Source organism: Oncorhynchus masou, chromosome 5, assembly GCF_036934945.1.
Source record: "Oncorhynchus masou masou isolate Uvic2021 chromosome 5, UVic_Omas_1.1, whole genome shotgun sequence".
Taxonomy (NCBI): Eukaryota; Metazoa; Chordata; class Actinopteri; order Salmoniformes; family Salmonidae; genus Oncorhynchus; species Oncorhynchus masou.
The window spans coordinates 67,028,893-67,052,967 of NC_088216.1; the positions used below are offsets into that span (position 1 = coordinate 67,028,893).

At 43.5% G+C, this 24,075-nt stretch overlaps 1 protein-coding gene across 2 annotated transcripts in view; it reads right to left on the reverse strand.

Annotated features, from left to right (window-relative positions):
• LOC135540124 (calcium-dependent secretion activator 1-like) overlaps positions 1-24,075 on the reverse strand; it is a 164,616-nt gene that overhangs the window by 74,881 nt on the left and 65,660 nt on the right. For both annotated transcript variants that reach the window (XM_064966523.1, XM_064966525.1), the window contains exons 7-11: positions 18,656-18,767; positions 18,287-18,426; positions 13,341-13,407; positions 8,591-8,699; positions 4,620-4,832 (exon numbers count right to left, since the gene is read on the reverse strand). In XM_064966523.1, the coding sequence (XP_064822595.1) occupies positions 4,620-4,832; positions 8,591-8,699; positions 13,341-13,407; positions 18,287-18,426; positions 18,656-18,767 (641 nt within the window). The remainder of the gene's footprint in view (positions 1-4,619; positions 4,833-8,590; positions 8,700-13,340; positions 13,408-18,286; positions 18,427-18,655; positions 18,768-24,075) is intronic.

The window sequence follows — 24,075 nt, forward strand, 5'->3', positions numbered from 1 at the left end:
CTCAGTTGTTGAATCTTCTTATGTTCATACAAATATTTACACACGTTAAGTTTGCTGAAAACAAACGCAGTTGACAGCGAGAGGATGTTTCTTTTTATGCTGAGTTGATACACACACACACACACACACACACACACACACACACACACACACACACACACACACACACACACACACACACACACACACACACACACACACACACACACACACACACTATTTTCTACATTGTAGAATAATAGTGAAGACATCAAAAGTATGAAATAACACATATGGAATCATGTAGCAACCAAAAAAGTGTTAAACATACCAAAATATATTTTATATTTGAGATTCTTCAAATAGCCACCCTTTGCTTTGATGACAGCTTTGCACACTCTTGGCAAGCTCTCAACCAGCTTCACCTGGAATGCTTTTCCAACAGTGTTGAAGGAGTTCCCACATATGCTGAGCACTTTTCTTTCACTCTGCGGTCCAACTCATCCCAAACGATCTAAATTTGGTTGTGTACTCCATCACTCTCCTTCATAGTAAAATAGCCCTTACACAGCCTGGAGGTGGATTGGGTCATTGTCCTGTTAAAAAACTAATGATAGTCCCACTACGCCCAAACCAGATGGGATGGCGTATCGCTGCAGAATGCTGTGGTAGCCATGCTGGTTAAGTGTGCCTTGAATCCTAAATTAATCACAGACAGCGTCACCAGCAAAGCACCCCCACACCATCACACCTCCATGCTTTTACGGTGGGAAATAAACATGCAGAGTTCATCCTCAGAGATATGACGGTTGGAACCAAAAATCTCCAATTTGGACTCCAGACCAAAGGATAAATGTCCACCGGTCTAATGTATATTGCTTGTGTTTCTTGGCCCAAGCAAGTCTCTTCTTATTATTGGTGTCCTTTAGATAATGGTTTCTTTGCAGCAATTCGACCATGAAGGCCTGATTCACACAGTCTCCTCTGAACAGTTGATGTTAAGACATGTCTGTTAATTGAATTCTGTGAAGCATTTATTTGGCATGCAATTTCTGAGGCTGGTAACTCTAATGAACCTATCCACTGCAGTAGAAGTAACTCTGGGTTTTCCATTCCTGTGGCGGTCCTCATGAGAGTCAGTTGCATCATAGCGCTTGAGGGTTTATGCGACTGCACTTGAAGAAACTTTCAAAGTTCTTGAAATGTTCCGTATTGACTGACCTTCATGTCTTAAAGTAATAATGGATTGTTGTTTCTCTTTGCTTATTTGAGCTGTTCTTGCCATAATATGGACATGGTCATTTATCAAATATGGCTATCTTAAACGCATTAAGAAGGAAAGAAATTCCACAAGTTATAACTTTTAACAATGCACACCTGTTAATTGAAATGCATTCCAGGTGACTACCTCATAAAACTGGTTGAGAGAATGCCAAAAGTGTTCTAAGCTGTCATCAATTCAAAGGGTGGCTATTTCAATTATCTCAAATATAAAATATATGTTGATCTGTTTAACACTTGTTTGGTTACTACATGTGTTATTTCATAGTTTTGATGTCTTCACTATTATTCTACAATGTAGAAATAATAAAAATAAAAACCCTTGAATGAGTAGGTGTTTTAAAACGTTTGACCGGTAGTGTATGTATATACACACTCCAGTTCAAAAGTTTGGGGTCACTTAGAAATGTCCTTGTTTTTGAAAGAAAAGCACATTTTCGGGCCATTAAAATAACATTAAATTGATCATAAATACAGTGTAGACACTTAATGTTGTAAATGACTACTGTGCTGGAAAGTTTTATTTTTTTAAATGGAATATCTACATAGTCGTACAGAGGCGATATTCCATTATATATATGTTTTAATCTGCCGTTTCCAGCTACAATAGCCATTTACAACATTAACAATGTCTCCACTGTATTTCAGATCAATTTAATGTTATTTAAAGGACAACATTTTTTGCTTTTCTTTCTAAAACAAGGACATTACTAAGTGACCCCAAACTTTTGAACGGTAGTGTGTGTGTGTGTGTGTGTGTATATATATATATATATATATATATATATATAAAACTTTATTTAGCATACCAATAATATTATCTTAATTTGAAACCCAAAAACATATAGTAAGTGTTTTTTTAATTTCTACATTGGTTTTTCTCCCAACAGTTAGCCTTTGTGGTGTTACACTATACTGTGAACATATGCAGGTGTGAACTAGCAAGTAGTTATTTGGTAACATTTCACTGATTGCTTCCCAAAATAATTGTGCATAGACCACACTGTTTAATTCATGACATGTCACTTTTAACATGGTAATTACCAGTGGCTGAGAGACACAGGGGCCTCCAGTAGTTGTCAAAAACAACCACTTCACTGAATTCACTTATGTCCTCAATTCTACTGCAATTATGTGAAACATCACTGTAGTTTATGTTGTCGGTTTTAGCCTTGTTACTGACATAAACCATGATTTGAAAATACAAGTTAGTGTTTGGATATGGACCTTATTCTAAGAGGGGCGTTAATGTTCAATTAAGTTGCTGAGAGAGACAGAGAACCAAAGAGAAGAGACGAGAAGAGAAGAGAAGAGAAAGAAAAAGAGGCAAATATGCAGATAGTTTAACCAAAGCAAACCAAACAAAATCAGAGTTACATGCATCCTTGTCTGGTAAGGATGAAAGTGAATCCTAAAAGAATCAAACAGAATCAAAATAAATGTTTTCTAGAGTGGTCTAAGACAGAGATAAGATAAAGACTTGAATAGAGGGAGAGACTGAACAAAAGAAGAGGAGGAAGACAGGGAGAGCACATTGCTTTGGTCAGATAATCAGCGTGGATTATCTGAGCTGTGCCAGCAACAGGGAAGCACTTACCCTTGAATCCAGCTACGAGATAGCGGGGTAAGAAGGACCAAACCAGAGAGACTTAAAGACAGAGAGCAGACACAGAGATCTGACCTACAGCAGCTGGGCTAAGGACCGGGGACACACACAAAGCAAGAGAGAGAGGCAGAGACAGAGACAGAGACCAAGACAGAGAGAAAGAAAGTGAGGGAAATAGCTCACAACACTGGTAAACAACTGATATAACGGGACACAGGGGAAGAGAAACAGTCATCAAAAAAGACGAAAGGCTCAACTGAAGAGATTAATATAGATATATAGTGAAACTAATAGATACAGATAGTGAAGAGAGCTCATGTGATAACAAATATGGAATAGGAGAGAGAGAGTGCTGATGAAAAATAACATTTAGTGATGATAGTAGAACGAAGGGAAAAATAAAAAAGTTAGGGAGAAGTGTTCTCTCTCCTCCATATTGATGTAGACACGGCGCTGTGGTTGCTTTGGGTTACATGAAATACATTGTTACACACACACACATCCTTATGTAGTATAAGTACCCACCATAATGGCGCGTATCATCTATTTAAGTTAATTAACAACAACCGTGCCAATATATCCTCCAAACACCGGCTTCGAGGGCATTATCACTTTTATACAACAGGTTACCGACATATTTAATGAATGATAGACATAATTATTTATTTCTTTACTATATTTTGATTAATTTATTCATACTATTTCATTCTTCCACGAGATACAGCCCGGACACAAATTTAAGGTTGCTACACAAGTGACTGGTCATTCGTTCGGTTGCCAGAAACACGACCCAGTCATTAAGTCTTTTTGTTCTGTATCTATGGACGTGACCCAGTCATTAATTCGAAATGTTCCATTGCCATACTGGCTGGCAACATTCTTATCACTTGCTTGCTAGCTAGCCAACTACGGCTAACTTACAGTCACGTCAAACAGTGCAGCCTGAATAACAGCAAAGTATGTGCATTTGCGTTTGTTTAAGCTGTTTTCTAGTGACATTTATTTGGATACCTCCATAACAATGAGCTAACAATTTCGCCTGGCATAGAAAATGTTGTCTCTCGTCAGGACACTGTTGTTCAGAGGAGCTAGCCAACAGCAAAGCAACACAATCACTTTAAACTAAAGCTGAAAAAGACTGCGAACCAGCTGCATTTCATTTCATTTTACCTGTTTTCTATTGGCATTTCTTTGTATATATCCATAAAAATTATGCCAGCTTATTCATGATTTCAACTGACAGAGAAAAGCCGTCTGCCTGTCTGTCTTGTCCCGACACGTTTATTACTATGGGACAGCTGGAGATGTTGCAAATGTCGAAGAGACAGACAGCAATGTTTATACAAATATCCGCTGTTGGAAACCAAATTCTAGTGAGACAGTGGATTGTGCAGTGAGATAGAGTAAATATGCACTTCAACACCATAGCTTTAGCTGGTGGTAACCTGTGGAATCGACACCAGCTGGAATGTGATTTTAACCAATTGGCATCCAGGAAAACACCCACCCATTGTAGAATATAAAATACACACTTGTGTCATGTGAAGAGAAAAAAATACAACAAAACAGGTCACCCCAAAAAGAAGTCCAATGAAATCTGTATCTCGATAGATATAGAGTTAGGTTAGACATAACAGCAGTGTATATTAGGGGTGGCAGTTTGCTGGGTACTGTAGTTCTTCGTGAAGCTGAAACAGTGAGAGCTCCCATGAGTGTGGTGGGCCTCGTGGGCACAACAGGGGCCAACACTTACAGAACTGGGAGATGGGTGCGTCTAGCTGGGGTGCAGAACCGGCTCTGTTGTTGAGTTTCTGAACCTGGGTGGGAGGGATGGGCTTGTGGGACTGGCCCGTGGCCCGGTACATGGCCTGGACCCACAGGATACGGTCCTGCTCGTCATCACTGGCAAAGATCACAGTGTCGCCCTCCTTCACTGCGTTGAAGAAGGTCCTCCCACCTTCCAGGCCTAAGGAATAAATCACAGTTAGCAGTGTTTGTAGGGCTAGTGGTACTGGTACATACCAGTGCCATATATTTAGGCCATGGTAGTCATTTACATTTGAGGAATTTAGCAGACGGTTTTAGCGACTTTATGCAAACTTTATGCAAACTGGAAACAACACATATCCTGAGGCTGAATTTATTGTAGCTGGGGATTTTAAGAAAGCAAATCTGAGGACTAGGCTATCTGAGTAAATTCTATCAACATATTGACTGTCCTACTCGCACTACTAAGACTCTCAACCATTGCTATTCAAACTTCTGGGATGGTACAAGGCCCTCTCCCTGCCCTCCCTTCGGCCAATCAGATCACGACGCCATCTTGCTCCTCCCATCCTATAGGCAGAAACTCAAACAGGAAGTGCCTGTGCTTTGTACTATTCAATGCTGGTCTGACCAATCAGAATCCACACTTCAGGATTGTTTTGATCACGTGGACTGGGATATGTTCCGGATAGCTTGCAAAAATAATCTAGACACATACACGGAAACGGTGACTGAGTTCATAAGGAAGATAGGAGATGTAGTACCCACTGTGACTATTAAAACCTACCTTAACCAGAAACTATGGATAGATGATAGCATTCACGTAAAACTGAAAGCGCAAACCACTGCATTTAATAATGGCAAGGCGACTGGTAATATGGCAGAATATAAACGGTGTAGTTATTCAATCCGCAAGGCAATCAAATAAGCTAAACGTCAGTATAGAGATAAAGTAGAGTCGCAATTCAACGGCTCAGACACAAGACGTATGTGTTAGGGACTACAGACAATCATGGACTACTAAAGAAAAACCAGCCACGTCGCCGAGACCACATCTTGCTTCCGGACAGGCTAAACACATTCTTTGCACGCTTTGACGATAGCACAGTGCCACTGACGCGGCCCGCTACCAAGGACTGTGGGCTCTCCTTCTCCGTGGCCGATGTGAGTAAAACATTTAAACGTGTTAACCCTCGCAAGGTTGCCGTTCCAGATGACATCCCTAGCTGTGTCCTCAAAGCATGTGCAGACCAGCTGGCTGGTGTGTTTTCGGGCATATTCAATCTCTTCCTATCCCAGTCTGCTGTCCCCACATGCTTCAGGATGGCCACCATTGCACCTGTAACTAATAAGGAAAAGGTAACTGAACTTAATGACTATAGCCCCATAGCACTCACCTGTCATCATGAATTGCTTTCAGAGACTAGTCAAGGATCATATCACCTCTACCTTACCTGCCACCCTAGACTCACTTCAATTTGCTTACCGCCCCAATATACCCACAGACGATGCAATCGTCATCACTCTGCACACTGACCTATCCCATCTGGACAGGAGGAAAACCTATGTAAGAATGCTGTTTATTGACTATAGTTCAGCATTCAACACCATAGTACCCTCCAAGCTCATCATTAAACTCTAGGCCCTGGGTCTTAACCCTGCCCTGTGCAACTGGGTCCTGGACTTCCTGATGGGCCGCCCCCAGGCTGTGAAGGTAGGAAACATCACCTCCACTCCGCTGATCTTCAACACTGGGGCCCCACAAGGGTGTGTACTCAGCCCCGTCCTGTACTCCCTGTTCACCCATGACTGCATGGCCAAGCATGCCTCCAACTCAATCATCAAGTTTTCAGATGACACAACAGTAGTAGGCTTGATTACCAACAGCGACGAGACAGCCTACAGGGAGGAGGTGAGGGCTCTGGGAGTGTGGTGCCTGGAAAATAACCTCTCACTCAATGTCAACAAAGCAACGGAGATGATTGTGGACTTCAGGAAACAGCAGAGGGTGCACCCCCCATCTACATCAACGGACTGCAGTGGAAAAGGTGGAAAGCTTCAAGTTCCTTGGCGTACACATCACTGACAAACTGAAATGAACCACCCACACAGACAGTGTGGTGAAGAAGGCGCAACAGAGCCTCAGGAGTCGAAATAAATTTGGCTTGTCACCTAAAACTACCCGCCCTCCAGAACACCTACAGCACCTGATGTCACAGGAAGGCCAAAAAGATCATCAAGGACATCAACCACCTGAGCCACTTCCTGTACACCTTGCTATCATCCAGAAGACGAGGTCAGTACAGGTGCATCAAAGCTGGGGCCGAGAGACTGAAAATCAGCTTCTATCTCAAGGCCATCAGACTGTTAAACAGCCATCACTAGCACATTAGAGGCTGCTGCCTATAGGCAAAGACTAGGAATCACTGGCCACTTTAAGGAATGGAACACTAGTCACTTTAATAATGTTTACATATCTGGCATTATTCATCTCATCTGAATATGCTGTTTTCTATACTATTCTACAGTATCTCACTCACTTAATAAGGCTTACATATCTTGCATTACTCAACTCATATGCATATACTGTTCTTTTTTCTATACTACTGTATCTAGTCAGTTCTGCTCTGACATCGCTCGTCCATATGTATATAGTCTTAATTCATTCCTACTTAGATTTGTGTGTACTGGGTATATGTTGTGTAATTTGTTAGATATTACTTGTTAGATATTACTGCACTGTCGGAGCTAGAAGCACAAGCATTTCGGCTACACCCACAATAACATATATGTCACCAATAAAATTTGATTTGGTTAGTCTTCCCAGTTCTGACCTTTTGGCCTGTCCTGACTCTGATCTTGTCTGCCATCCTGTACCCGCCTGACCCTGATCTTGCCTGCCATCCTGTACCCGCCTGACCCTGATCTTGTCTGCCATCCTGTACCCGCCTGACCCTGATCTTGCCTGCCATCCTGTACCCGCCTGACCCTGATCTTGTCTGCCATCCTGTACCCGCCTGACCCTGATCTTGTCTGCCATCCTGTACCCGCCTGACCCTGATCTTGTCTGCCATCCTGTACCCGCCTGACCCTGATCTTGTCTGCCATCCTGTACCCGCTGACCCTGATCTTGTCTGCCATCCTGTACCCGCCTGACCCTGATCTTGTCTGCCATCCTGTACCCGCCTGACCCTGATCTTGTCTGCCATCCTGTACCCGCCTGACCCTGATCTTGTCTGCCATCCTGTACCCGCCTGACCCTGATCTTGCCTGCCATCCTGTACCCGCCTGACCCTGATCTTGTCTGCCATCCTGTACCCGCCTGACCCTGATCTTGCCTGCCATCCTGCCATCCTGTCCTGTATCCGCCTGACCCTGATCTTGTCTGCCATCCTGTACCCGCCTGACCCTGATCTTGCCTGCCATCCTGTACCTGCCTGACCCTGATCTTGTCTGCCATCCTGTACCCGCCTGACCCTGATTTGGATTACGACTCTTTACCTGCCTCGATTTACCATTTGCCTGTCCCTTGTACTATAATAAACTCTGAGACTCATACTGTCTGCCTTCTGTGTCTGCATCTGGGTCTTAGCCTGAGCCTTGATATAATCAGTTAACTCAAGCTAACGTTTTGTAATTTTAGTACACTATTTTTTGATTATTGTGATTAATTGCACTGTCTGAAAGTGGTGAAATAGACTAAAAACATCCAAAATACATAATCAAAAACAACAGTGACGTGAAAACAATTTGCCATTGAGGTTAAAGAAAGTGTCCTTTGTCAAATTAAATGATTTTTGCTAACCTTTACTTGGGACAAAATCAATCAATATTCTCGTAATGTGAAAATTACGGCTCAAATTCAGCAAATTCTGAATTAGCGATTCATTGTGATTAATCACAACAATCCATTGGTTAACCCGATTGCATTTGTTTATAGTTTGACAGGTATGTTACCTGGCTGAGGGTCGGTGTAGTCTACAGTGTAGCCGTCCAGTGTGAGCAGCTCCACAGGCTCTGCCTTCTTCTCTCTGTAGCTGCACATGGCAAAGGTGTACTGGCTCACCTGCACCACAAAGAGAGGGGACAGAGGGCTACTATTAGTTACTGTACATTTTACTCATAGTACTACTCCAGCTGCCATTTACCTGGTACTTCTCACAAGAATACATAATACCAATGAGTACAGGGACCCCAAAAATGTAATAGAATTGGTGAACTGCCTAGTAATTACTATGTAATTACAATTGTATTGTATCTCATCAGTTGTCCTTAACCCCATTGTGCTTCAACTCTCACAGATGACACATTTTCTCTAACCCAGGCATTGGACCAATTGTTCGTGATAACCAACCGGGATTAATGGGTTAATGAGCCAATCACCAGGCATAAATGGTGACCAGATTCTGGTCAAGATAGGCATATGGGAAAACAATCTGTGTCTGTGTGTGTATATGTATTAGTGAACGTGTGTGTGTGTGTGTGGGGGGGGGGGGTGTGACAGCTGTGTTGCCCACTCTTGAACCTCTTGTCAGTAATGTGTGTGAGAGTGAGTGGGTATACAAGGATAATCACATTATAATTAGATGAATGAAGTGGCCAAGCCAGGGGAAGAGGTGCTGGTCGAAGCTTGGTTCATGGCTGGTGGAGAGACTGTCACAATGTACAGTGCCTTCAGAAAGTATTCATACCCCTTGACTTATTCCATATTCTGTTGTGTTACAGATGGAATTCTAAATGGATTTTTTTTAAACATCACCCATCTACATACAATACCCCATAATGACAAAGTAAAAATAAAAACATGTTTTTAGAAATGTTTGCAAATTTATTGAAAATTAAATACAGAAACATCTCATTTATATACAAGTAAGTATTCACATGTTCGATTCACCTTTGTCAGTTAGTACAAATGTGAGTCTTCTGGGTAAGTCTCTAAGAACTTTGCACACCCGGATTGTACAATATTTCCCCATGATTATTTTCAACATTCTTCAAGCTCCGTCAAATTGTTGTTGAGCATTACTAGACAGCCATTTTTAGGTCTTGCCATAGATTTTCAAGTAGACTTAAGTCAAAACTGTAACTCGGCCACTCAGGAACATTCACTGTCTTCTTGGTAAGCAACTCCAGTGTCGATTGTGTAAGTGTAAGTAATAACGTTACCATGCTTGAAAGGATATTCAATATCTGCTTTTTAAAAATGTTACCCATCTACCAATAGGTGCCCTTCTTTGTGAGGCATTGGAAAACCTCCCTGGTATTTGCGGTTAAATCTGTGTTTGAAATTCACTGCTCGAACTGAGGGACCTTACAGATAATTGTATGTGTGGGGTACATAGATGAGGTAGTCATTTAAAATGTAAAATAATGTTAAACGCTATTATTGCACACAGAGGGAGTCCATGCAACTTATTATGTGAATACTTACTGACTCAATACATTTCAGCTTTTCATTTATTAGTAAATTTGTAAGCATATCTAAAAACATAATTCCACTTTGACATTATGGGGTATTGTGTATAGGCCGGTGACAAAAAAAATCTACATTTAATAAAGGTTTAATTCAAGCTGTAACACAACAAAATGTGGCAAAAGTCAAGGGGTGTGAATACTTTCTGAAGACACTGTATGTTTCCATGAACAGCAACATGGTGCGAGTGTGCATGTGTGCTTTAAAAGTAACTCACGTCAATGAGAGAGAGAAGAGAGTGAGTATTTATGTTCTTGTGAGTGTACAGTATGCATCTATCCAGCGCTGATACAGTGATATTCTGGATTATTATGTTATTCTGCTACAGACAGGGAGAGAGAGAGGTGGAGAGAGGGGATCAGAGAGTAAGGGGGCGGGTGGTCAGGGTGCTGTTGCTGGGGCCCTTGCCAGGGCGGGGTTATGGCCCTGACTCTGTCACTCAGCGTGGACAGACGAGTGCAGGAGTGACACCCTGTCACAAGAGATGGGAGCCTGACTGCTAGGTGCCAGTCATGCCACGGCAACCCGCGGATCCCGGCCAATCCTGCGCCATTGTCACCTCTGCTGCAAGTGGCAGCTCTCACTGGCTGCAGCCTGCCTCTGTGTGACAACAGAGATTCACTGTCAGGGGACTGATGAGGCCCCGGGTGGAGTTCGCTGGGCCACTACCCAGCTTCACGGTGCCCACTTGCCTTCGGGACGTCACTGGGGCACATCAGAACTCCCCCTCTCCTTCCTACCCCCTCGCCTGCCTCTCTCTCTCTCCTACCACTTCCCTGTTACGTTCCCTTGCCTGTTAAAGTTTGGGCCTGTCTGGGCCAGGCGAGATAGACACAGAGACAGACACAGAAACATAGAGACACAGAGCAGGAGGCAGAGAGAGACTATTGGCTCAGAGTTTGGCTAACCTGCTGTCAAACTGACCGTTAAGTTAAATTATTTTAAAAGACTTGTTTGATGGATTGTTTGATGGGTGGGGTGGGGCTGGGGGGCAGACCAGAGATGTGATCAATGTGGTTGTTTGTCAGGGAGGGGATCACTGGGTATGAAGGTTGTCATAATCAAATGCTTAATAACTTTACACCAGAGCTAGTGCACAGCAACAGAGAGAGAGAGAGGGAGAGGGGAGAGAAAGAGAGAGAAAAAGAGCACGAGAGAGAGGGTAAGTGAACAGAGAGGGGAAAAGAAAAGAGAGAGTGAAAGGAGGAGGGAGGGAGAAAGACTAAGAGTGCAGAGGGGAGCTGTGTGAGAGAGTGGCTGCTGCCAGCTGTGTTGGAGGGCAGCCTCCTGACTGCTGAATAATTACACTTCACTTTGCATTAGAAAAAATTGGTTTATGGCTCCAATCTGTTCTGTTGAGCAGGGACATGGCAGGGCATTCAACTAGCCAGCTAGCACCACAGGCAGGATTAACTCTGAACAGGGTGAGGGTAGGAGGAGGGAGTGGCAAGAGTTGGGGTTGGGGAGGAAGCCAATAAGTGTGATCCTTAATTTAGTTAAAACACAGTTTCACAGGTTTAGAGTAGCATTTTTGCCTCTCATGATGGGATGGTTCAGTGGAGCTCGACGGCTTTGATAGCGATGCTTTCCACTTTCATTGGATATGAAAGATGAGAGATGGGATTTATCACACAGGAATGAGGGTTACATGGTATGAACCATCATGACAGCCACCTGATGGGATGTTCAACCCTGGCTCGTTCTTGTTCTCTGGCACATCTAGTGTGTTTACATAGTGTCTTAGTTAAGACAGATGCACACCTGTAGAACGCTGTTGATGACGTGTTGTTGGCGTGTTGCTGCCATGTTTCATGGGTGATGCCAGCGTCCGTCACCCAGCCCTGTAAATTATCTACTCACTCCATGTAATTAACAACTCATGAATAATTCAACAGGAAACTAATCTCTGAAATAAATACCCCCCAGTGTAAGCTGTGCTATTTATGAGTATCATGGCAAATGTCAATCAAACGACATTTAGCATGTGTGTGTGTACCAGACCTGGGTTCAATTACTAATTACTTTCACATGCATTTCGAAGTAAGTATTCAGAATATTTTTGTTGTTGTTGAAAAGACAAGTAGTTGGAAACTCAAAGAAAGTATTGGCATGTATTGAAAATACTAAAATACCTTGACTCAAATACACTCCCAAGCATTTAACCCAGGTATTTGAAAATACTGTCAAATAATAGGCTATTTATATAAAATTATTAGAAAATACTTTCAAATACTTCTAATAGAAGTAGTTGAGTCGGGCCACTCAAAAACACATAATATAATAATCAATACACATCTGGTGTGCACACCACATTTGGCATGCAGCTGATGTGAACTTGCTGTTTTGAAGTTATTTCACAGGAGGGTTGAACATCACAGAGTGCTGATTGTGAATCTCATCCACAGTAATTAACATAGCTAACTCAAAACAAACCCTGAAATACACCCAAACATTTTGTTTCTCACTTAAATTATTAATTTATATTTCATATGCAGTATCAGTCAAAAGTTTGGACACCTACTTATTCAAGGGTTTCTTTATTTTTACTATTTTCTACATTGTAGAATAATAGTGAAGACATCAAACTATGAAATAACACATATTTCATCACAACATCAATCTCCAAACGTACAAATACTTTTGAGTCCATAACACCAATAGATTATTGAATACTTACACGCGACTTAACATAATAAAAACAGAAGCAAGAAAATGTTTTACAAATCAAATTATGCACAAACATAGGACATGCATGATGTCTATCTATCTCTCTATGACACATACTGACACACAAAAACACACACTTCATCTCACTGTCATGAACAAACAAGCATCCTTTCTCTCCAGGAAACACACCCACACACACAGTGGCAGTCTATTGACCGGTATTTGTCACATGCTGTATGTATAGCTGGAAGCAAGTGAGAGGAGCATTCCGTGGGCTCTTTTAGCTGCGAGTGCTAGGCCAGCCAGCGTACACCGGTTTGTCATTCGCCTGTCAACTCCTCGCCTTGAGACATATCCTCCCGAACTCAGAAGAGACTGCATAATGCTCCAAATGATGCACAAAAAATGGCTGCTACAGCTACAAAGCTTCTGACAATAACTCTATTAGACCTTTATCATCCTAGTCAACTAGATGAAGACACGTACTACAGCTTAACAGTTAAAACTCATATCACGTATTGGGCTAGTGCGACCATGGTTATTTAGCTGTAAGTATTTTGTTCTTACCTGCACCAAGACATAGAATCTCTTCTTCCATCTCTTCCACACATTTTTACCAATAGCCCATAGGTACCTAAGTAAACAAAAGCAATGGTTGAAGAACAGGATGTGTGGACTATGGTGGATGTCCATTCTACAGAGGCTGCTTTACAATATTCCATTTTGTGTTGCATCATTTTGTCCTGGAGAAGTAGCATGCTAAAAAAGCATATGCATGTGTTTATGTCACAACTAAGCAATAGGGGGGGGGGGTATATGGTCAATATACCATGGCTAAGGACTGTTCTACGCACGACGCAACGCGGAGTGCCTTGATACAGCCCTTAGCCATAGTATATTGGCAATATACCACAAGGTGTCTTATTGCTATTATAAACTGGTTACCAACTTAATTAAAGCAGTAAAAATAAATGTTGTCATACCCATGGTATACGGTCTGCTATACCATGGCTGTTAGCCAAACAGCATTCAGGGCTTGAAACATCCAGTTTATGATGATAAATATACAAAACATTATGAACACCTGTTCTTTCCATGACAGACTGACCAGGTGAATCCAGGTAAAATCTATGATCCCTTATTGATGCCACTTGTTAAATCCACTTCAATCAGCGTATAGTCGTGGCCAAAAGTTTTGAGAATGGCACAAATATTAATTTTCACAAAGTCTGCTGCCTCAGTTTGTATGATGGCAATTTGCATATACTCCAGAATGTTATGAAGAGTGATCAGATGACTTGCAATTAATTGCAAAGTCCCTATTTGCCATGCAAATGAACTAGCCAAAACCCCATTTCCACTTCATTTCGGCCCTGCCACAAAAGGACCAGCTGACATCATGTCAGGGATTCTCTCGTTAACACAGGTGTGAGTGTTGACGAGTACAAGGCTGGAGATCACTCTGTCATGCTGATTGAGTTCAAATAACAGATTGGAAGCTTCAAAAGGAGGGTGATGCTTGGATTCATTGTTCTTCCTCTGTCATTCATGGTTACCTGCAAGAAAACACGTGCCTTCATCATTGTTTTGCACAAAATGGGTTTCAACAGGCAAGGATATTGCTGCCAGTAAGATTGCACCTACATCAACCATTTATCAGATGATCAAGAACTTCAAGGAGAGCGGTTCAGTTGTTGTGAAGAAAAGTCATTTTCTCTGGTGAATTGTTTGGGGCATCCGGAAAAAAGCTTGTCTGGAGAAGACAAGGTGAGCGCTACCATCAATCCTGTGTCATGCCAACAGTAAAGCATCCTGAGACCATTCATGTGTGGGGTTTCTTCTCAGCCAAGGGAGTGGGCTCACTCACAATTTTGCCTAAGAACACTGCCATGAATAAAGAATGGTACCAACACATCCTCTGAGAGCAACTTCTCCCAACCATCCAGGAACAGTTTGGTGACAAACAATGCCTTTTCCAGCATGATGGAGCACCTTGCCATAAGGCAGAATTGATAACTAAGTGGCTCTGGGAACAAAACATCGATAGACCTTAATCCCTTAATCCCATTGAGAACTTGTGGTCAATCATCAAGAGGCGGGTGGACAAACAAAACCCCACAAATTCTGACAAACTCCAAGCATTGATTATGCAAGAATGGGCTGCCATCAATCAGGATGTGGCCCAGAAGTTAATTGACAGCATGCCAGGGTGGACTGCAGAGGTCTTGAAAAAGAAGGGTCAACACTGCAAATATTGACTCTTTGCATCAACTTCATTTAATTGTCAATAAAAGCCTTTGACACTTATGAAATGCTTGTAATTATACTTCAGTATTCCATAGTAACATTTGACAAAAATATCTAACGACACTGAGGCAGCAGACTTTGTGAAAATGTATATTTGTGTCATTCTCAAAACTTTTGGCCACGACTGTAGATGAAGGGGAGGAGACAGGTTAAAGGTTAAAGCCTTGAGACATGGATTGTGTATGTGTGCCATGCTGGGTTTTTCACGCTCAACAGTTTCCTGTGTGTATCAAGAATGATCCATCACCCAAAGGACATCCAGCCAACTTGATACAACTGTGGGAAGCATTTGAGTCAACGTGGGCCAGCATCCATGTGAAACGCTTTCGACACCTTGTAGAGTCCATACCCCGACGAATTGAGGCTGTTCTGAGGGAAAAAGGTGGGGATTGCAACACAATATTAGGAGGGTATTCTTAATGTTTATAATGTTCTTAATCAACTTGCGCAAATGGAGATTGCAAACAATAACAGAGATGCTTGTGCTTAGGTTTGCAAAGCTACTGGTAATTTACTAAAGTTACTGGAATCTTCAGAAATGTGGGTAATTAACAGAAAATCTATGGCAATCTATCGTAACTTTGGTAATTTATAATTGAATAACTTTTTATTATTCATATAGACTATTCATTTATTATATCTGTGTCCATATTTTTCATGAGTATAGTACATAGAACATATGGTTCAAGATTTAAAAAAAAGCCTGATTAATGAAAACCCCCTGTAATAAACAATGCGCATTATGTTCAATTAACTCTGCAACTCTTCCGACTATTGACATTTTTCACAACTGCCACCAGTTTATCACCAAAACATTGACAACAAATAGATACTGACATAGTAAAATAAACCTTCATATGAAACACCAATGGTATTCACCAAGTGTATGGTTTATATATAGGATAATGTTTAACAGCTCTGCCATTCCATTTTTTCATGTAAAATCTTATTTAATTAATTGTACATGTGGTAAACCCACACGGAGGGCCAGAGATGATTACAGACACCTGTGATAATCTGAAATACCCGAAAGGGCCACTAGATGTCTTGTAATAGATTACATACAATTCTTGAAAGATACCAAAATTCTGGTAGTTTGCTGGTAATCTTTGAAAGTTTCCAGTAATATACACTCCCTTTGCTACACTACTTGTGCTATAGTAAAATGTCTCTACTGACCTCTAATGGTTAAAAGTTGTTACTGCTACCTTTTACTATGGCAAGGGTTTTAACACTAGGGCTACCTTGTTTGTTCATGGTTTTAAAGTGGGAAAATAACTGTTTTCTGATATTTACTTATTTCAGAGAAGACCATGGTTTGTGGATGGGAGTGCCATAAATTCTCCGGACACATCCAGAACCCCAGCTACTGTATGTGCCAGTGGACGTCCCTACATGTGGGTTTGATCACTGCACTCTGGTTTGTTGAGTGCCATCAGTCTTGAGTCTGCGGAAGTCCAGAATGAGTTGTGTTGTTTCTTGTTGTTTTATGAAGAGATAAGAGGATGAAGGAGGAGGAGGGCTTTGGAAAAGAACATCTGAGGGTGAGGACCCCAGCTCTGCCTGAATCTGCCCGCTCCTCCCCTGGTCAGGCTAGGGGTGCCCTGGTTCGCCTCCCTCTGCCTGTGTACCCTCCTGTTTAGTTTCGGGGCGTCAGGGCTTGTCGCTCTGAATAAACTAGTGCCCAAGGAGCAGCGGGCAAGGGGGCTGCCAGCAGCCTGCCAGGCAGAGGCTGGTACAGGGAGCTAAGGGCCCCAATGCAGGCTACTGTAGGACCACCCCAAGAACAGATCAGGCCCCACAGGCCATGTACTGAAAGCATATGGAGGAGTGAGTGAGGGAGACAGGCGGAGCGCCTCAAAGCCCAGACACTGGGTAGCACTTAGGCTTCCCCATAGAGCAGGACGTGCACACACACGCACGCACACACACTGAATGAGACAGGAGGAGGGAGGAAGTGAGGAATGTGACGTTAACATGTCTTTATGTCTCTGAGTTGGTGCTGTCGCATCACTTCTATCACTAGCCATCAAGCTAATCACAGTCATTATTTGCTATTTGATCTGGGGTGAGGAGGGTGCCAAGACATTTTCTTGATATCCATTCATGACAGTCAGAGTTCTTACTCTTTTTCAATGTTCTCTTTAACTCAATCAATACCAACAGGCTGCAGGCAACATTTGAGTGGTTCTGACCTGGTTTTAAACCCCTCCTGAATTGTCTGTTTGGCCTACAGACTTCCTTCGCTCTGAATCCGCCCATAGCAGCCATGCACCTGTGCCATCTACAGAGGTTGTGATATTGAGGAGTTTGTGAGACAAATCAAATCAAGACACAATACCGAAAACGGTTCTTCTCATGAAAATGTCTCTAAAGTCTGAACAGTTTGAGCTATAAACTATTATGAAAAGCTGAAACTCTATCCCGAAAAGTACAGACTGTCACGAACGTGCACATGTTGTCTGTTTTGCTCTACATGGTTCACAAGCCACACAGGACTCGTCAGAAGGTAAGGGTTTTCATAAATTTCCGCTAATTTTTCTAGTGACATTAGTCTATAAAACTCATGAATATAACCTTTGTCAAATTGTTTTTCAGTTCATTTGTAGCCCTGGTTGTCCTGAAAAGAAAATGGTAAAGCACTTCCCTGTGAGGCAAAATATGAGGGCTGGACAAACAGATACATAATATTTGTGACAAAACCAGGCTGATTTGGGCTTTAACATGGTAATGTCTTACATGTTTGTAGAAGTGTAAGGCTATGCACACTTTGTTTATGCAGTGTCGCCCCTATATTGCTACCGCTGCTAGAGATATGATTTCCTAGAGGAAACACTAATACCGAGCCCAGGCAATGGAACCTGTACAGAGATCTTTCCATTTCACGCAAAATGAGCGATGACTGTTTTAAATTGCTGGGGTGAAAGCAGTGAATTACTGAGAGAGTACTTTATTATGTAGGCTTGATAAATGCAGTAGCACAATATTTGAAAAAATCTAAAATTGTCAGATGTCACAGTGCCAATTACACAGTAAAGTTCAATGTATGTTGAAGATCATAGTTTAAAGGTCAAGATAAAGTAAAGGTTGCATGTATGGTCAGTCGATCGCCTCTATTCTGGAAGTGTGTTATGCAGTAATGATCAGAACCACTAGATGGCAGCAAACCATTGTTTGATCTAGAGTTTCAGCGCAAAGTAACTTACCCACAGTGCTTCATGTTTTGTGGCTTGTCCATGCGGATGGCCAGTTTGATCTTCAGGTCACTGTCAGGGCAGCCTTTGGACACGGACATCTTGTGCAGTTCTGACTGTTTGGGACTGTTGGGGGTGGGATGGAGCACAACCTGGAAGCACAATGGCACATCCAGTATACCTATTATACAAGTCAAGTGAAGTCATAGATAAAGCACACAGTCATGTAAGGTTGTATCAATGTATATGTCTATATACATATGTATGATAGTATCAATGTATACACCATATTCATGTCAAAGTAGCAACCATTTTGAAATGTGAAAAACTAGTTTGCTGCCGACTATGCCTATCTCTGGCTCCAGTCGTGTCGGCTCTTACCCTGCCCAGCTCTTTGTCCTCCAGGGCCAGTACTCCTGTGCTCTCAGTAAACAGCTTCACCTTTACAGCTGGCAGGGGGTGTGTGGTAGTGAAGTCCCCCTGCGTCCCCCAGCTGGAACACACACAAGACCACAGGGAGAGACAAGGGTTAAATAGTGACATGATATGTTTGACATGGAAAATGGTATCTTGCTGCTCTGTTACAGATCATTTATTAATCACACATTTAATCTTTTCACAGGAGAGGGAGGAGAAGATAATTTAAATGTTTAAATCCACTTTATTGGATCAAGACCCTACACTACAGTAGTGAGGAGAGAGCAAGAGCAAGCGAGAGAGAGTGTGTGTGTGTGTGTGTATGACAAACCCGGTGTATTCAAAAGACACATTCTGAGGAAGAGATAGCACAGGGAAACCTTGACAGCACAAGCACTATTACATAATTCCTAAATCACTCAGCATGCCTTTGGGATGCATCACAACCATCTGTGAACTAGCTCCAAGCTGTGAGGTGTTTCTCTGTGTGTCATTTCGCACTGATGGGCTGTATCTCCTTTCTATGTGGTCTTACAGTATATCTGTGAAGAAGATCCCAAGTTTCACACTTAAGTCCTGTACTTACGGCAGTTACCATCTATGAAGCATTTCCCTGATTTGATGGATCCACAGTGTGAGTCTTCCTTTGTAACGTTTAACTACTATACAAGAGAATAAGTCTGTCAGCGGTATATACAGTAAGTGGTATCTCTGGCACACCCAAATAAAGCAGGATATGGAGGGTGTTTGAAAGGGGATGCTATTATAGAATGTTGTGAAAACAGTTGATTATGTGATTCAAATGCATTGTGCCACAGGGTTATTGCTGGTAGAGAGCATTTACTGTACCTATGTAACCAGCAATAACGTTATCTAACGTCATTAGCTAAGTTACACCAGAGAGGTTATTATATTCCAGTGTCTCTGGTTATACTCACCGACATCAGTCCTTGCACACCAAGCTAGCGTTACTGTTACAGCCTTGGGGACCGACGAACTCCAACCATCTATTCCGCATACCAGGGTCCTTCGGCAGGGCATGCAAACCATTAAACTTTGACAGTGGAGGCATTGTCAATCCGTATAGGGGTTTTCAGTCTGCCGAACACGTTGTGGCGATGTGTCACGACTTCTGCCGCTCGGAGGTCGACATCGCCGGTCTTCTAGCCATCGTCGATCTACTTTTTATTTTCCATTGGTTTTGTCTTTGTTTCCCACACACCTGGTTTTCATTTCCCAATTACTAGTCATGTATTTAACCCTCTGTTTCCCCCATGACTTTGTGTGTGATTGTTTATTGTTCATGTCGGTACATTTCCAGCTGGTTTTGTCTGGGTATGTTTTCACCTGTGTTTTGTGGCAACCGTTATTGTTCGCACATTGGTATTGTTACTTGTGCTATTTTCTTGAGTAAAGTGCGTTGTTCACTCATCTCTGCTCTCCTGCGCCTGACTTCATACACCAGCTACACCCACCGCCTGACACGATGAAACAACAGAGCCCCATTAAAATGAAAGGAATTGAAGTGGACAGAGGGGCAAGGAGCAAAAGGGGCCCTGATTTGTTGACATAACTGTAATCCAAACTGTAATCCAAACTCATTGTGAAGCACGGAGGTTCCAAACGTATTTTAGTCAAGACTGACATTATTACCAAAATGATGCTATTTACACTGTGTAGTCAATTTTGACACTAAAATAAATGTTTGACTCATATCGATGCCACATAGGCCGTTTCCAAAGGGATTCGTTGCTTTTTAGGGGCAGTCACTCTTTAAATGACCAAGGATAAGCAACCTAAGGGTGGGTTGCACCAACATGGATTAACTCTTAAACAGAGGTAAATCAAGGTGTGTCTACTAATCCTGTTGCACCAAATTTTAAACCTAGTTTAAATTAATCATAGTTATATTGAATTCTTCCTCTAATCGAAATTTAGTTTTCACTTTAAATCTAGATTAATTTTAAACCTGTTGCTCAATAAAAAAATTAATATAAATTTAGATTGGAGATTCATTCTAAACTGCCACTTGAGGTGGTTGAACTGATAAACTGGCAGCATATCTACTGTGGAGAGACCAAAACGACAGAGTTTCTCAGAGAATAATTAGAGAGATTAAATCCTGTTGAATTTTATGATAGTGATGAGTTTTTCAAGAAGATAACGCTTCTCCAAGGACTCTGATGCAACTGGAAGTGTAACGGCGTTCTTCTGTATACACCCCACAAAACCCCAAGACGAAACACACCGCAATAAACCCATGTCACACCCTGGCCTGACCCAATAAATGAAGATAAACATAATACATTTTGACCAGGGCGTGACAGAACCCCCCCCCTAAGGTGCGGACTCCCGGACGCACATCAAAACAATAGGGAGGGTCCGGGTGGGCGTCTGTCCATGGTGGCGGCTCCGGCGCGGGACCCCACTCTATAAATGTCTTAGTCCCCCCACCTCGCGTCCTAGGATAGTCCACCCTCGCCGCCGACCATGGCCTAGTAGTCCTCACCCAGAACCCCACTGGACTGAGGGGCAGCTCGGGACAGAGGCAGCTCGGGACTGAGGGGCAGCTCGGGACTGAGGGGAAGCTCGGGACTGAGGGGAAGCTCAGCACTGAAAGGAAGCTCAGCACTGAGAGGAAGCTCAGGACTGAGAGGAAGCCCAGCACTGAGAGGAAGCCCAGCACTGAGAGGAAGCCCAGCACTGAGAGGAAGCCCAGCACTGAGAGGAAGCTCAGCCAGGTAGTTGGATCCGGCAGAACCTTGCTGGCTGGCGGTTCTGGCAGATCCTGGCTGGCTGGTGGTTCTGGCAGATCCTGGCTGACTGGCGGATCTGGAAGAGTCTGGTTGACTGGCAGATCTGGAAGAGTCTGGCTGACTGGCGGATCTGGAAGAGTCTGGCTGACTGGCAGATCTGGAAGAGTCTGGCTGACTGGCGGATCTGGAAGAGTCTGGCTGACTGGCGGATCTGGAAGAGTCTGGCTGACTGGCGGATCTGGAAGAGTCTGGCTGACTGGCAGATCTGGAAGAGTCTGGCTGACTGACGGATCTGGCTGCTCCATGCTGACTGGGGGCTCTGGCTGCTCCATGTAGACTGACAGCTCTGGCGGCTTCTTGCAGACTGGCAGCTCTGGCTGCTCCATGCAGACTGGCAGCTCCATGCAGACTGGCAGCTCCATGCAGACTGACAGCTCCTTGCAGACTGACAGCTCCTTGCAGACTGACAGCTCCTTGCAGACTGGCAGCTCCATGCAGTCTGACAGCTCTGGCTGTTCCATGAAAACTGACAGCTCTGGCTGCTCCATGCAGACTGACAGCTCTGGCTGCTCCATGCAGACTGACAGCTCGGGCTGCTCCATGCAGACTGACAGCTCTGGCTGCTCCATGCAGACTGACAGCTCGGGCTGCGCTAAACAGGCGGGAGACTCCGACAGCGCAGGAGAGGAGAAAGGCTCCGGAGGCGCTGAAGAGGCGAGGTGCTGGCACTGGTGGTATTGGGCCGAGGACACTCACAGGAAGCCTGGTGCGGGGAGCTGCCACCAGAGGGCTGGTGTGTGGAGGTGGCACAGGATGGGCTAGACCGTGAAGGCGTACTGGAGATCTCGAGAGCAGTGTTGGCACAGAACGTGCAAGGCTAGGGATGTGCACAGGAGGCCTGGTGCGTGAGGCTGGCACCAACTTCACCAGCCGACTAACACGCACCTCAGGACGAGTATGGAGCGCTGACCCAGGTGCCATCAAATCCCTGACACGTTCCGTCGGGCGAATTCCATGCAAAAAGCACCAACACAGCAACTCCCTCATTTCTCTCTCCTCCAATTTCCCCATTAACTCCTTCACAGTCTCTGCTTCGCTCACCTCCAACACCGGCTCTGGTTCCTTGGCTCCTCACGATAAACAGGGAGAGTTGGCTCAGGTCTGACTCCTGACTCTGCCACACTCTCCTGAGCCCCCCCCCCCCCAAGACATTTTTGGGGCTGACTCTCGGGCTTCCTAGCCAACCTTGTTCCCTCGTATCGCCGGCTCCTCCTTTCGCTGCTCCTGCTGCCGCTGCTTGTCACCACGCCGCTTGGTCCTGTTGGCGTGGGTGATTCTGTAACGGCGTTCTTCTGTTGGAGGAGGAGCGGACCAAAATGCAGCGTGGTGGTTACTCATGTTTATTGATGAAAAATGACTAGACATGAAATAACTGAAACGTACAAAAACAACAGACGGAAACGTGAAAAACTATACAGCCTATCTGGTGAATATAAACACAGAGACAGGAACAATCACCCACGAAACACTCAAAGAATATGGCTGCCTAAATATGGTTCCCAATCAGAGACAACGATAATCACCTGACTCTGATTGAGAACCGCCTCAGGCAGCCATAGACTATGCTATACACCCCACAAAACCCCAAGATGAAACACACCACAATAAACCCATGTCACACCCTGGCCTGACCCAATAAACAGGAAGGAAAGGTTGGACCAACCATTAAGCATGGGAGTGATAGGAACGTGACTGTACCCCCACTACTTCAGCTCCTGGTGGCTCTACGGTTCTACGCAACTGGATATTTTCCAGATGGTATATGGGGACATTTTTGAACTCCACAATTCAACCATCTGCAGGATTGTAGTCAGTGTCCTATGTTATTACCGGTCTGAAGAATCAGTACATAAGGTTCAATTCTACAGAGGAGACAACAGCTGGGTTTTATAGGAGAACTAGATTCCCAGGTGTGTAACGGTTAAGGGTAGCCTAGTGGTTAGAGCGTTGGACTAGCAACCGGAAGGTTGCAAGTTCAAACGCCTGAGCTGACAAGGTACAAATCTGTCGTTCTGCCCCTGAACAGGCAGTTAACCCACTGTTCCTAGGCCGTCATTGAAAATAAGAATTTGTTATTAACTGACTTGCCTGGTTAAATAAAAGTAAAATAAAATAAATAATAAACTGTACACGCATTCCCATTCCCAACCCTGGTGGCAAGAATGGAGAGCTATTCCGTAATCGGAAAGGTTACTGCTCCATCAACATGCAAGCTGTCTGATGACAAAAGTCAGCTCACCAACATCGTAGCTAGATAGCTAGGATCCCCTCATTGACAGCAGAATTTTTGACAATAGTTATCTGTGTGCAATGCTGGAAAGGGGGCTTATGAAGGCCACCTACTAGGTGACGTGGGTACCTTAGCACTCCCCTTTTAAACCCCCAGACACCTGAAGAGAGAGAATACAACACCTCTCATTCTGGTAAGACATCTCAGATAGAGGTTTTGGAGTGTGGGTAAAAAGATTCCTGTGTCTACAGGGCCACTCAGTAAACAATTCAAGCTTCTGCAAAGGACCACAGAAAACACACCATCATGAAATAATAAGATACACCTGAGTCGAATAA